General features: G+C 33.7%; 1 protein-coding gene across 1 annotated transcript in view; it reads left to right on the top strand.

The window, feature by feature from the left end:
* LOC144959202 (uncharacterized) overlaps positions 1-12539 on the top strand; it is a 58847-nt gene continuing 46308 nt past the window's right edge. Inside the window, exons 1-4 of the mRNA XM_078891744.1 lie at positions 1-46; positions 8461-8769; positions 9778-9819; positions 12114-12326. Of these exons, the coding sequence (XP_078747870.1) occupies positions 8679-8769; positions 9778-9819; positions 12114-12326 (346 nt within the window). The 5' untranslated portion in view covers positions 1-46; positions 8461-8678. The remainder of the gene's footprint in view (positions 47-8460; positions 8770-9777; positions 9820-12113; positions 12327-12539) is intronic.

The following is a 12539-nucleotide window of genomic DNA, read 5'->3' as shown; positions in this document are numbered from 1 at the left end:
GTTGATTTGAAGCTTGATGAATTCACAACAATTCACAAAACGATGTGTAACTTTTAACAGTTTCTGATGCTCATAAAATTAAAAATGCTCCGCTAACACACAATATAGTGTATATAACCTTAAATGTTTATAGTCTGATTTATAGATAGTTCGAAGATGACGTCACTCAGGTCTTTGTTATTGTTTTTTGCCATCCGCGTTTATGAGTAATGCTCACTAAACTGTATTAACCTGACTATAAACGTTCATCGATACACACCGTTTTGTGTGTTGGTTCGTTATACTTCCGGATGGCAATGTTATGAGCTTCTTAGCCAAGCGCATACTATCTATATAATATTCAAGTGAGAACTAATCACCAAACGGGTGGTCTTAAAACAATAACAAAGAGCCAAGTGATGCTAACATCATTCTTTCTTTCGCAGGGAAGATTGTGCTTCGAAGGTGCTGTGTGGTGCTTAGAAAAAATTATGAAATGAATTAAAATCGAAAAATCTAGAGTTGCCTAAATGGGTCGAAAAAATGTATGGTAAAATAAAGGGAGTAAAATTGACTCTTATAAAAGATACAAAACAAAGTTAACGACCTTTTGGCCGAACCGTCGATTACTTTGTTTTGTATCTTTTAAAAGAGTCATTTTTACTCCCTTTATTTTACTATACGAATTAAAATAGCCCATGAATGAAATAATAAATGATTAATTTATGATCATCGTAGGGATATTCGTTTAATTGAAATAGATACGTATATGTAGATATAGTTTCAACAATATTTTCACATATAGTTATGAAACAACGCAGTGAAAGTGAAACCGGAGACTAAAATGATGGAGACATGAAACTTAGGGGCTCCTTCCGTATATATATAGGTGTTCAAGGTCAACGGTAAAAAAACATGGCGTTTGTGTATTGTTGGTATGTGTTTAAATAAAATACACACTATTTCGTCCCGCTATATCAATCGTACAAATACACAACAACAAAAAATTATAGTCTGAGAGAATTTAGTTAGAAGAAATCACATCTGAATATGATATCGAAAGCTGCAAAAACCCATGCCAAATTTCAACTTTATTACACATTATAAACATTATGAGCGAGAGGATGTTTACCGACTTGACTCAACCTGGCATAGATACTCATTGTCTGCTATTAAAACCATATTTCCACTTCAGCAGTTTCGTGTCTCTATAGAGAGTATGCGCTTGGCCAAGAAGCTCACAACATTGCCATCCGGAAGTATAACGGACCAACACACAAAACTATGTGTAACAATGAGCTTTTTTTATCTTCTGGTTCATAGAGTTTAGTGAAAATTACTCATAAACGTGGATGGCAGACAAGAATAACAAAATCCCGAGTGACGTCACCTTCATTTTATCTATATATCACTGTGTCCGGTGAAACTCTAGATAGAATGCGCTTGGCTTAGAAGCTCATAATAACATTGTCATACCGAAGTATAACAGACCAACACACAAAACTCTGTGTAACCTTGAACGTTTATAGTCTGGTTAATACAGTTTAGTGAGAATTACTCATAAACGTGGATGGCAAACAAGAATAACAAAACCCGAGTGACGTCAATTTCATTCTATCTATATATCGCTGTGTCCGGTGAAACTATACGAGCAATCGACTAAATCTTATTTTCATAATCCGGAGAAAATGCTAGTTTTTCATGATTTGTTTAGTTAGTTAACTAGTCAACTGCCGTACTCTCGAAAGACACAAATTTTAAAAAATAATTTGGCCGGATAATAACTCGTCTTTCAAATGACGATCGATTTAAATGACGCTCATCATGGTGGCAAACCTGAGACTTAAGAAAGACCTCTCGAGGTCCCAGGTTTGAAAGTTTGGATACGATGAGGGTAATTTAAATCGATCGAAATTTAAAAGGCGAGTTTTCTGTCCACATTTTACATTTTAGAATACTTGTCTTTCAAAGTACGCCCGATAACTGGTAAAAAAAGGAAATTCATTGCCATCTCTAATTTATAACACAAGACACTGACTACTTTAAAGATTTGATTTTTTCATGTTGATTCCAAAGTGTCAAATAAACTGAAAGAGAATGTTATATCTTTTTTTCTACCCAGTTTCCCTGTTGATTTCAAAGTGTCAAATAAACTGAAAGAGATTGTTATATCTTTTTTTCTACATAGTTTTCCTGTTGATTTCAAAGTGTCAAATAAACTGAAAGAGAATGTTATATCTTTTTTTCTACATAGTTTTCCTGTCGATTCCAAAGTGTCAAATAAACTGAAAGAGATTGTTATATCTTTTTTTCTACATAGTTTTCCTGTTGATTTCAAAGTGTCAAATAAACTGAAAGAGAATGTTATATCTTTTTTTCTACATAGTTTTCATGTTGATTTCAAAGTGTCAAATAAACTGAAAGAGATTGTTATATCTTTTTTTCTACATAGTTTTCATGTTGATTTCAAAGTGTCAAATAAACTGAAAGAGATTGTTATATCTTTTTTTCTACATAGTTTTCCTGTTGATTTCAAAGTGTCAAATAAACTGAAAGAGAATGTTATATCTTTTTTTCTACATAGTTTTCATGTTGATTTCAAAGTGTCAAATAAACTGAAAGAGATTGTTATATCTTTTTTTCTACATAGTTTTCATGTTGATTTCAAAGTGTCAAATAAACTGAAAGAGATTGTTATATCTTTTTTTCTACATAGTTTTCATGTTGATTTCAAAGTGTCAAATAAACTGAAAGAGAATGTTATATCTTTTTTTCTACCCAGTTTCCCTGTTGATTTCAAAGTGTCAAATAAACTGAAAGAGATTGTTATATCTTTTTTTCTACATAGTTTTCATGTTGATTTCAAAGTGTCAAATAAACTGAAAGAGATTGTTATATCTTTTTTTCTACATAGTTTTCATGTTGATTTCAAAGTGTCAAATAAACTGAAAGAGAATGTTTTATCTTTTTTTCTACCCAGTTTCCCTGTTGATTTCAAAGTGTCAAATAAACTGAAAGAGATTGTTATATCTTTTTTTCTACATAGTTTTCATGTTGATTTCAAAGTGTCAAATAAACTGAAAGAGAATGTTATATCTTTTTTTCTACATAGTTTTCCTGTCGATTCCAAAGTGTCAAATAAACTGAGAGAGATTGTTATATCTTTTTTCTACATAGTTTTCATGTTGATTTCAAAGTGTCTAACCAACTGGAAGAGATTGTTATATCTTTTTTTCTACATAGTTTTCATGTTGATTTCAAAGTGTCTAACGAACTGGAAGAGATTGTTATATCTTTTTTTCTACATAGTTTTCATGTTGATTCCAAAGTGCCTAATTAACTGAAAGAGATTGTTATATCTTTTTTCTACATAGTTTCCCTGTTGATTCCAAAGTGTCAAATAAACTGAAAGAGATTGTTATATCTTTTTTCTACATAGTTTCCCTGTTGATTCCAAAGTGTCAAATAAACTGAAAGAGATTGTTATATCTTTTTTCTACATAGTTTCCCTGTTGATTACAAAGTGTCAAATAAACTGAAAGAGATTGTTATATCTTTTTTCTACATAGTTTCCCTGTTGATTCCAAAGTGTCAAATAAACTGAAATAGATTGTTATATCTTTTTTCTACATAGTTTTCATGTTGATTCCAAAGTGTCTAATTAACTGAAAGAGATTGTTATATCTTTTATTCTACCCAGATGTGACTTAGCACGTGTTGAACGTCGCCTCCTATTACAGTAGTAGTAGTAGTAGTAGTAGTAGTAGTAGTAGTAGTAGTAGTAGTAGTAGTAGTAGTAGTAGTAGTAGCAGGAATAGTAGTAGTAGTAGCAGTAGTAGTAGTAGTAGTAGTAGTAGTAGTAGTAGTAGTAGTAGTAGTAGCAGTAGTAGTAGTAGTAGTAGTAGTAGTAGTAGTAGTAGTAGCAGCAGTAGTAGTAGTAGTAGTAGTAGTAGTAGTAGTAGTAGTAGTAGTAGTAATAGCAGTAGTAGTAGTATTAGTAGTAGTAGTAGTAGTAGTAGTAGTAGTAGTAGTAGTAGTAGTAGTAGTAGTAGTAGTAGTAGTAGTAGTAGTAGTAGTAGTAGTAGTAGTAGTAGTAGGTGGGTTCGGATGTCAGACCTTCATATATTTACACGTCGAGTAAAACACCTTATCCCCCTTTGAACTGTTGGAGCCAACACACAAGTCACCATAAAGTTTCAGCCCGTCATAAATGTTTACGGTTGCACATCTCTCTGCAGTATGGAGATCAATTACAGCCCGCTGTACGATGCATGATTCCTTTTAAGTTAATTTTTCGACCGATATGTTGGAACATGCTTTAAATAAAATTCAAATAAGTCAATTAAAAAAAACCCCATTAGATAAAAGCTAAATAAATAAAAGTTGGTGACATAAAGGAGGAATACGTTGTGTACATTTTGATCTCAGATGCATACTGGTGCGCTTAATACAATCAGAAATATCCGATAGGGTGTCAGGACTTTTCAATAGGATTCAGTAGTCTGATGTCACGCCGCTCGGCAACGGCGGCCATCTTGGTTCTAAACAAAGAAAATAATTACTTTTTATTCTTTCTTCATGCTGGCTAGAACTTTTCATATGCCTTATGATCAGAATGTGTAAAAGTCAAAACATGATCAAATTTATGTGTTTTTTTCCCTCTTGAAACGCTTTTATCGAAAATTTTACAGATTTTTCCAGAAACGCCATATACCACCTCAACAAAAATGTTGATTTTTTAAACTCTAAATTGAAAGGACTAAGCACGTAGCTAATACACGCCATACACGCCATCTAATTAACAACACAACTGCTCAACACAGCATTACGTTCTTAAAATTATAACTAACATTTTTCTTCAAATTCAAGTTCAACGCCTTTATCTACAAAAGGCGGATTGCCCGTCACTGCAGATTTTATACAATAATGTGGTGACTATCTCCATTGTTGTGTTATTGAGTTGAAAGATAAATGTTTAATAGTTGACCAAATTTGTTGTTGTTCTTCAATTTGTTTTCATGTACAAAAGAAATCCGAATGGTTGTATTACGACGAATGTGACGATTTTCCTATAGTTGGTAAGGATTAGATTAGATGTGACTTGTTACCTCAAAATGGTATTATTTCGTAATGGATCCCATTCTGTGAAAAGTGTTTGTGTTCTAAAGCATGGACTTTTATATGAATCAAAACTCCCACAGTTAACATGTAGGTACTGGAAAGTCAAAACCACGAACTATCAATGATAAATAGAAAACCTGCCTTTTACATTTACGGTTATATTTTGTATTTGGAATCACAACTTCATACTGTCAATAATGAATAGAAAACATGCGTTTTAGATTTACGGTTATATTTTGTACTGGAAATCAAAAACTTCATACTGTCAATAATGAATACAAAAACATGCCTCTAAAATTTACGGTCATTTTTTTGTAATGGTTGTCAAAACCTCATACTGTCAATGATAAGTCCAAAACCTGCTTTTAACATTAGTTTGCCCATGTTTGTACTGGTTGTCAAAACCAGATACTATCAAGGATAAAAAGAGTAGTAGTAGTAGCAAATAGCACTTATTACATAATATAATGCTTTTTTAGCCCGTCTAAACAGGCACCGAGCGCTTTACTTTGACACAAATTGAAATATTTACAAATACACAAACAAACAGATCATTAATTAATTAATTACATTTGAAACATGTGGATTTTAAGTTGTTTTTTTTTTAATTGACGGGCTGAGGATGACCTAAGAGATGCTGGTAATAGGCTTCAACAGTCTTGACGTCACTTCCATCGTAATGACGCAGAGTAACTTAGCAACTGGTTCTAAACTATCGGAACAATGGCGGCTAGACTTATGAAATACTTCTCTGACGAGCATAAAAGTGTATCCAGAGGAGAAAAGCATTATAAATCTGATCATATTTGGACTTTTATACATTCTGATCAAATGATATGTGAAAAAGTTCTAGACAGCAGGAAGAATAAAAAGTACCGATTTTCTTTGTTTAGAACCAAGCTGCTCGTTGCTGGGCGGACGTGACATCAGACCATTGAATCCAATTGAAACGATTGAATGTCAACTTTTCATATCTTTGGCCTGACCAATGTGAGCTTTTCATCTCTCAATCTCAAGGTTCTAGTCGGAGAATCTACCTTCGTAATGAAGCTCTAAGAAATCATTAAATAACACTCACCATTATTCATCTTAACAACGCCACTACCACATTATCTCATTCGTCTGTAGTGTTTCATTCATCATATTTTGTTGATAAAGGGGAAACTCGAAACGTCCATTTTGTCTGTTTTCGTATATTAAATTGAAACTTACATTCAATTTCACATGATTATTTAATATATAACGGGGACTCATTAATAAAGATTTATAAGACGGGGTAACATTTTTATTAAATTTTCGATTCTCAACAGGAAACCACTGAAGCTCTCGATGCTGATGAGAATTTAGATTGTTTTAAAACAAGCATAACGGCATTCTTTTGTACAACTTGCAGGCTGTTTCTTCTCTTTTGTCTCATTTACCAGTATGAATTGCAATAGTCTAACTTTGAAAGTTCAGGTTCAAGTTCAAAAACGTTTATTTTAGGAAATGGCCAATGTAACTCATACAAGAATATATTTTCATCAACAAATCAAATAAGTAAATAATAAATAAAAAAAAATAAATAAATAAATAAAAAAATAATAAATAAAATATTAATAATAATAATAATAATAATAATAATAATAATAATAATAATAATAATAAATAATAATAATAATAATAAAATACAATGACAATAATAATAATAATAATAATAATAAATAATAATATAATAATAATAATAAAATGCAATGAAATAATAATAATAATAATAAATAATAATAATAATAATAATAATAATAATAATAATAATAATAATAATAATAATAATAATAATAATAATAATAATAAATACAAGGGAATTTATCAAAACTTCTATTTTTATATGGATAACATTTCTAATTTTACTAATTCTTCTGATTTCAAGGTACATTGTTTTTATAACGATTTTATAACGTGCTTGAACTGACTGGACATTGAACGATCAGTAGTGTCAATCAACGCTCCGAATTTTTAAATTGCATTTAGAAAAAGAAATAAAGTGATCCCGAGAAGAAAACCTCTTAACATTTGCCGTTTTAAAAATATTTTGCCTACCACAAATTAAAATTTCTTTTCATAATTGTGACCCATCGTCTCAAAACGGTATTATGTCGGAATGAACCATATGCCTAAAAGCCGAATTTAATGTTAAACTGGTCAAAAATATAAATTGTTGGCATTAGCAACCTACAATATGGTATCCATTCTCCTCAATAAAACATACAAACGCAACACAAGTCTGATATTTCTGGCTATAAATTCAATTTTTAACATCTTAACCAACCCGATTTAATACCGTTTTGAGGCGAAGGGTCACAATTCGATATGCGTTTATTTCTGCCCATCCAATCTTTAACGTTATTTAAACACGTCCCAAATTATCTAATCAAACTTTCAGTATCATCACATGGAAAAGAAGTGAATATTTAAGTAGAAGATTCACCTTTAACCTTTACGGTTATAGTTTGTACTGGTAATCAAAACCACATACTGTGGATACAATATGGGAAACTCACCTATGACATAATTTACAATTATATTATGTACTGGTAGTCAAAACTTTATACTGTTAATGGTAAATAGAAAACCTACCTTTAACATTTACGGTTATATCATGTACTGGTAGTCAAAACTGCATACTGTTACTGGTAAATTGAAAACCTACCTTTAACATTTACGGTTATATCATGTACTGGTAGTCAAAACTTTATACTGTTAATGGTAAATTGAAAACCTACCTTTAACATTTACGGTTATATCATGTACTGGTAGTCAAAACTTTATACTGTTAATGGTAAATAGAAAACCTACCTTTAACATTTACGGTTATATCATGTACTGGTAGTCAAAACTGCATACTGTTACTGGCAAATTGAAAACCTACCTTTAACATTTACGGTTATATCATGTACTGGTAGTCAAAACTTTATACTGTTAATGGTAAATAGAAAACCTACCTTTAACATTTACGGTTATATCATGTACTGGAAGTCAAAACTTTATACTGTTAATGGTAAATAGAAAACCTACCTTTAACATTTACGGTTATATCATGTACTGGTAGTCAAAACTGCATACTGTTACTGGTAAATTGAAAACCTACCTTTAACATTTACGGTTATATCATGTACTGGTAGTCAAAACTTTATACTGTTAATGGTAAATTGAAAACCTACCTTTAACATTTACGGTTATATCATGTACTGGTAGTCAAAACTACTTCAACTGTCAATGATTAATAGAAAACCTGCTTTTTAAATAGCAAAGGCCATATCTTGACAAACACTTAATTGAAGTCATGCATTAAATTAAATACTCACCTGTTCTGTCCGCCAGCTTAATCGTACCAGCACACAAAACTATGCGTAACCTTTAATGTTCAGACTCTCTTTTAGAGAGATTTTAGTGAGAACTAATCACCACACTGACAGTCCAAAAAAAAAAAGGAATAACAAAGAACCGAGTGACGTCATCTTTAATAAGTCTAGTGTGCCATCTCCGTATGTTGCATTAAAAAACAAAAAAAAAAAAAACAAAAAACAAACAAACAGACAATGACTGTGAGAGTGGAAGCACTAGTGATGATCATACTGATCAGCCCAGTGATTCTGAGTGATGGAAGGACAGTAAGTGGTGGACAAACTGGTAAGTGTGTGTCTTTATGATGTGTGCTATTATAAATAAATAATACATAATTTAATGATAAATTCGTTTAATTCGTTTATCTTATAATATGGAAAATGTGTCTTTTGGGTCTATTCCAATGGAAGACTGGAATGACCCAGGCATTAGCTGAGTAATAGGCTTCAACAGTCGTGACGTCACTTCCCTGGTAACGGCGCATAGTATCTTGGTAACTGATTCTAAACTATCAGCGGAAGCTTTATGAAATACTTCTCCGACGAGCATTAAAGTGTGTTCAGAGGAGAAAAACATTATAAATCTGATCATGTTTTGACTTTTATACATTCTGATCGCATGACATGTGAAAAAGTTCTAGCTAGCATGAAGAATAAAAAGTACCAATTTTCTTTGTTTAGAACAAAGCTACTCGTTGCTGGGCGGACGTGACGTCAGACTATTGAATCCAATTATCACCAACACTGCAACATCTCGACAACCACCATACTTACCATCACAAGTACCACCACCATCATCATCACAATTTTTAGTACAATTGAGTGAAACCAAAAGATAATATAATTGGGCTTTTACATAGCGCAATATCCACTAAACGTGCTCAAAGCGCTTTACAATGGGTCGCTGGCCAAAGCAACATTTAACATGTAGGACGGGACATGATGGCGCCTGTTAGTTAGGCGATATTACAATTATTTCGGACAGAGACAACGCTGGTAATATGGCCAGGTACTCATTTTACACCTGAATACGGTTAGAGAATGTGAGTAAAGAGCCTTCTCCAAGGAATCAACTATGCGCCGAGCGAGGCTCGAACCCAGGACCTTCCGATCCGAAAGCGAGTGTCATACCACTAGACCACATAGCCGCATAATAGAGATAGATGCCTCGTGACATTTTTGTTAATTAATCTACAGTCAAGTCTGGTTTTCCTCCAAAACCAAAAGGTATAAAAACACCAGTTTGAGGCCATTTGTAATAATTTATACATTTTATTTATTTATTACTTTCCAGTTAAACTGAGTGGAGGAACAGTAATATCTTTACAACAAGCTGGTGAGTGTGTCTTTATGATGTGTGCTATTATTAATAAATAACAAATAATTTAATAATAAATTCGTTTAATTTGTTAATCTCATATGGAAAATATGTATTTTGGGTCTATGGAAGACTGGAATGATCCATGCGCCAGCCGCAGTGCAACGCCGCAAACTGAGCTAGGGCGAGCGAGGTGAATTGCTCCAGGCCACACAGAGCAAGGGTATTCGAACTCGATACCTTTCGGTTACGAAGCAAAGACCGTACCACTGAGCCTTGCTGCTAAATATGTAAGATAAAATAAATACGATTTCTCATGTTCAATGTTAAATATGTAAGATAAAATAAATACGACTTCTCATGTTCAATGCTAAATATCTAAGATAAAATAAGTACGATTTCTCATGCTCAATGCGCTTCACAAATGTTTTATTTATTCCCCCATCAGGCCATATAGAACCCTATTTCATGTAGCATCAGTCGCCTATTTTTAAGGCGTGCCTTTTGCACTACCACAAATACAAAATTCTTCACTGCCTATAGCCAGGTACTCATTTACACATGATTCGAGTGATGCAATACTTGTTTAATTGCCGTAGCCAATGACACAACTTCGGGACCGGATTCTATTATTCTCACCCATCCGACCGCTGACCACGCTTAACACCGCTTGACTTTTGTGAGAAGATAAGACTCATCAGTACCGCTGATTCACCGAGCCTTATAGAAGATGATCTGGATTATTTTGCGATCCTTTCATATCTTTGTATTTATTAAACGAGTTATTTTTATCGCGCCCAATAACAGAAGTATGGAAAAGAACACAGCAGAAACCAGCGGGAGAGGAAATAGGAAGAAGACGATGGAGGTGGATTGGACACACGCTTAGAAAGAATGACTCAACTATAACAAAGAAAGTATTGGACTGGAACCCTCAGGGCAGAAGATCAAGGGGAAGGCCACGAGGAACATGGAGAAGAATTAAAGAAGCTGATATAGAAGTGGTATGACCTGGAATGAGATAAAAAAAGTTAGCTCAGGATAGAGAAGGATGGAAACTGTTTGTCTGTGGCCTGTACCCTGACCCATGGTGAAAAAGGCAATGATGATGATGAATAACACCACGAGCTTGAGAGTATGTGTTAGTGCACGATACAAATATAACAAATTTAATAAATCCAAAGTAAGATCTTAAGATATTCCGTGAACAATTGGATTCACTAGTCTGATGTCAAGTCGCCCAGCAACGGCGAGCAGCCTGGTTCTAAACAAAGAAAATGGGTACTTTTTATTCTTCATGCTGGCTAGAACTTTTCATATGTCATGTGATCAGAATGTATAAAAGTCAAAACATGATCATATTTATAATGTTTTTCTCTTCTGGATACACTTTTATGCTCGTCGGAGAAATATTTCATAAGGGCGTCCGCCATTGTTCAGATAGGTTAGAGCCAGTTACTAAGTTACCATGCGTCATTACGAGGGAAGTGACGTCATGACTGTTGAAGCATATTGTAATGGTACTTCTATTCACCATAATTTGTATTTTTCTCCAACTGCTGGAAAACCAATTTGACCCAGAATTTCTATTCAACGCGATCCACGCATTATTCAACGATTACTAAGAAATTATAGATAGGGTTTTCCAATGGGAGGGCTGGACTAAATCTAATTTCGTCATTGTTGTAATCTTGTTATGATGGTGCCCAAACAAGCTGAATAATTATCACCAACACTGCTACATCTCGACAACCACAATACTTGCCATCACAAGCACCACCATCATCACCATTTTAAGTACAATCGGATGAAAACAAAATAGTTTTGAACTGCTATCTAAATTTTATACAAAAACTAATAGAGATAGATAATGTTGGCGAAGTGGCCGAGTGGTTAAGGCATTGCACTGTGATCCGGATGACCCGGATTCGAGCCCCGCTTCAGGCATTTTCGTTTTATTCCTTGATCATGATTATTAACCCCAAATTTGCTCACTTGGACAACATGGGTGATTCCTGTTGACATCAGACATCTTGTTTGATGAGTTATCTACATTCCTTCATGGAATGCCAAGGCGACGATATCTTATGATGTTGTGGCGCAAAAGGCTTACTTTAAAAAAAGTAAAGATAGATGCCTCGTAATATTTTTGTTAATTAACCCACAGTGAAATCTGCCTTGCCCCCCAAAACCAAAGGGGTATAAAAACACTAGTTTGAGGCCATTTTGTAATCATTTATACATTCTATTTATTTACTACTTCTTCCCCCACACCCCCCTCCCCACCCACCCCACCCACATTTTCCTGCTAGCTCAACCCCCTTCCCAGACGTACATCGATACATCCTACAGCCACCAAGTTTTGTCATGTCCTGAAGGTTGGGTTATGTACAAACCTACGGCGACCTGTTTCCTGATGGTTCTCAGTAGAAACTTGACCTGGACTCGTGCCCGGTCAGAGTGTATGGAGCTTGGCGAAAATTTGGCCTCTGTCTATGGCCAGGATATGAAGGACTTTCTTGGACGTGAGTACTAATCAATTGATAAATGGTCAAAAATAAATCATATCAAACCTTATAAAAACGAACAAAATACTAAAACACGGTACATTTTGGGCTCAGAACTAACCCATCTACAGCCATTAACCCTCTCCATACAAATTACAGGAAAATCATCACATTCGTTACGATACAACCAACATTTTTCTTATTCAAATTTCTCTTGTACATCATAAAATT

The sequence above is a fragment of the Berghia stephanieae genome, chromosome 13 (genome assembly GCF_034508935.2).
Source record: "Berghia stephanieae isolate SIO BIC M18660-M18661 chromosome 13, UCSD_Bste_1.3, whole genome shotgun sequence".
Taxonomy (NCBI): Eukaryota; Metazoa; Mollusca; class Gastropoda; order Nudibranchia; family Aeolidiidae; genus Berghia; species Berghia stephanieae.
Note: the sequence above shows the minus strand (reverse complement) of the source record. Positions and strands in the feature narration are given on the sequence as shown.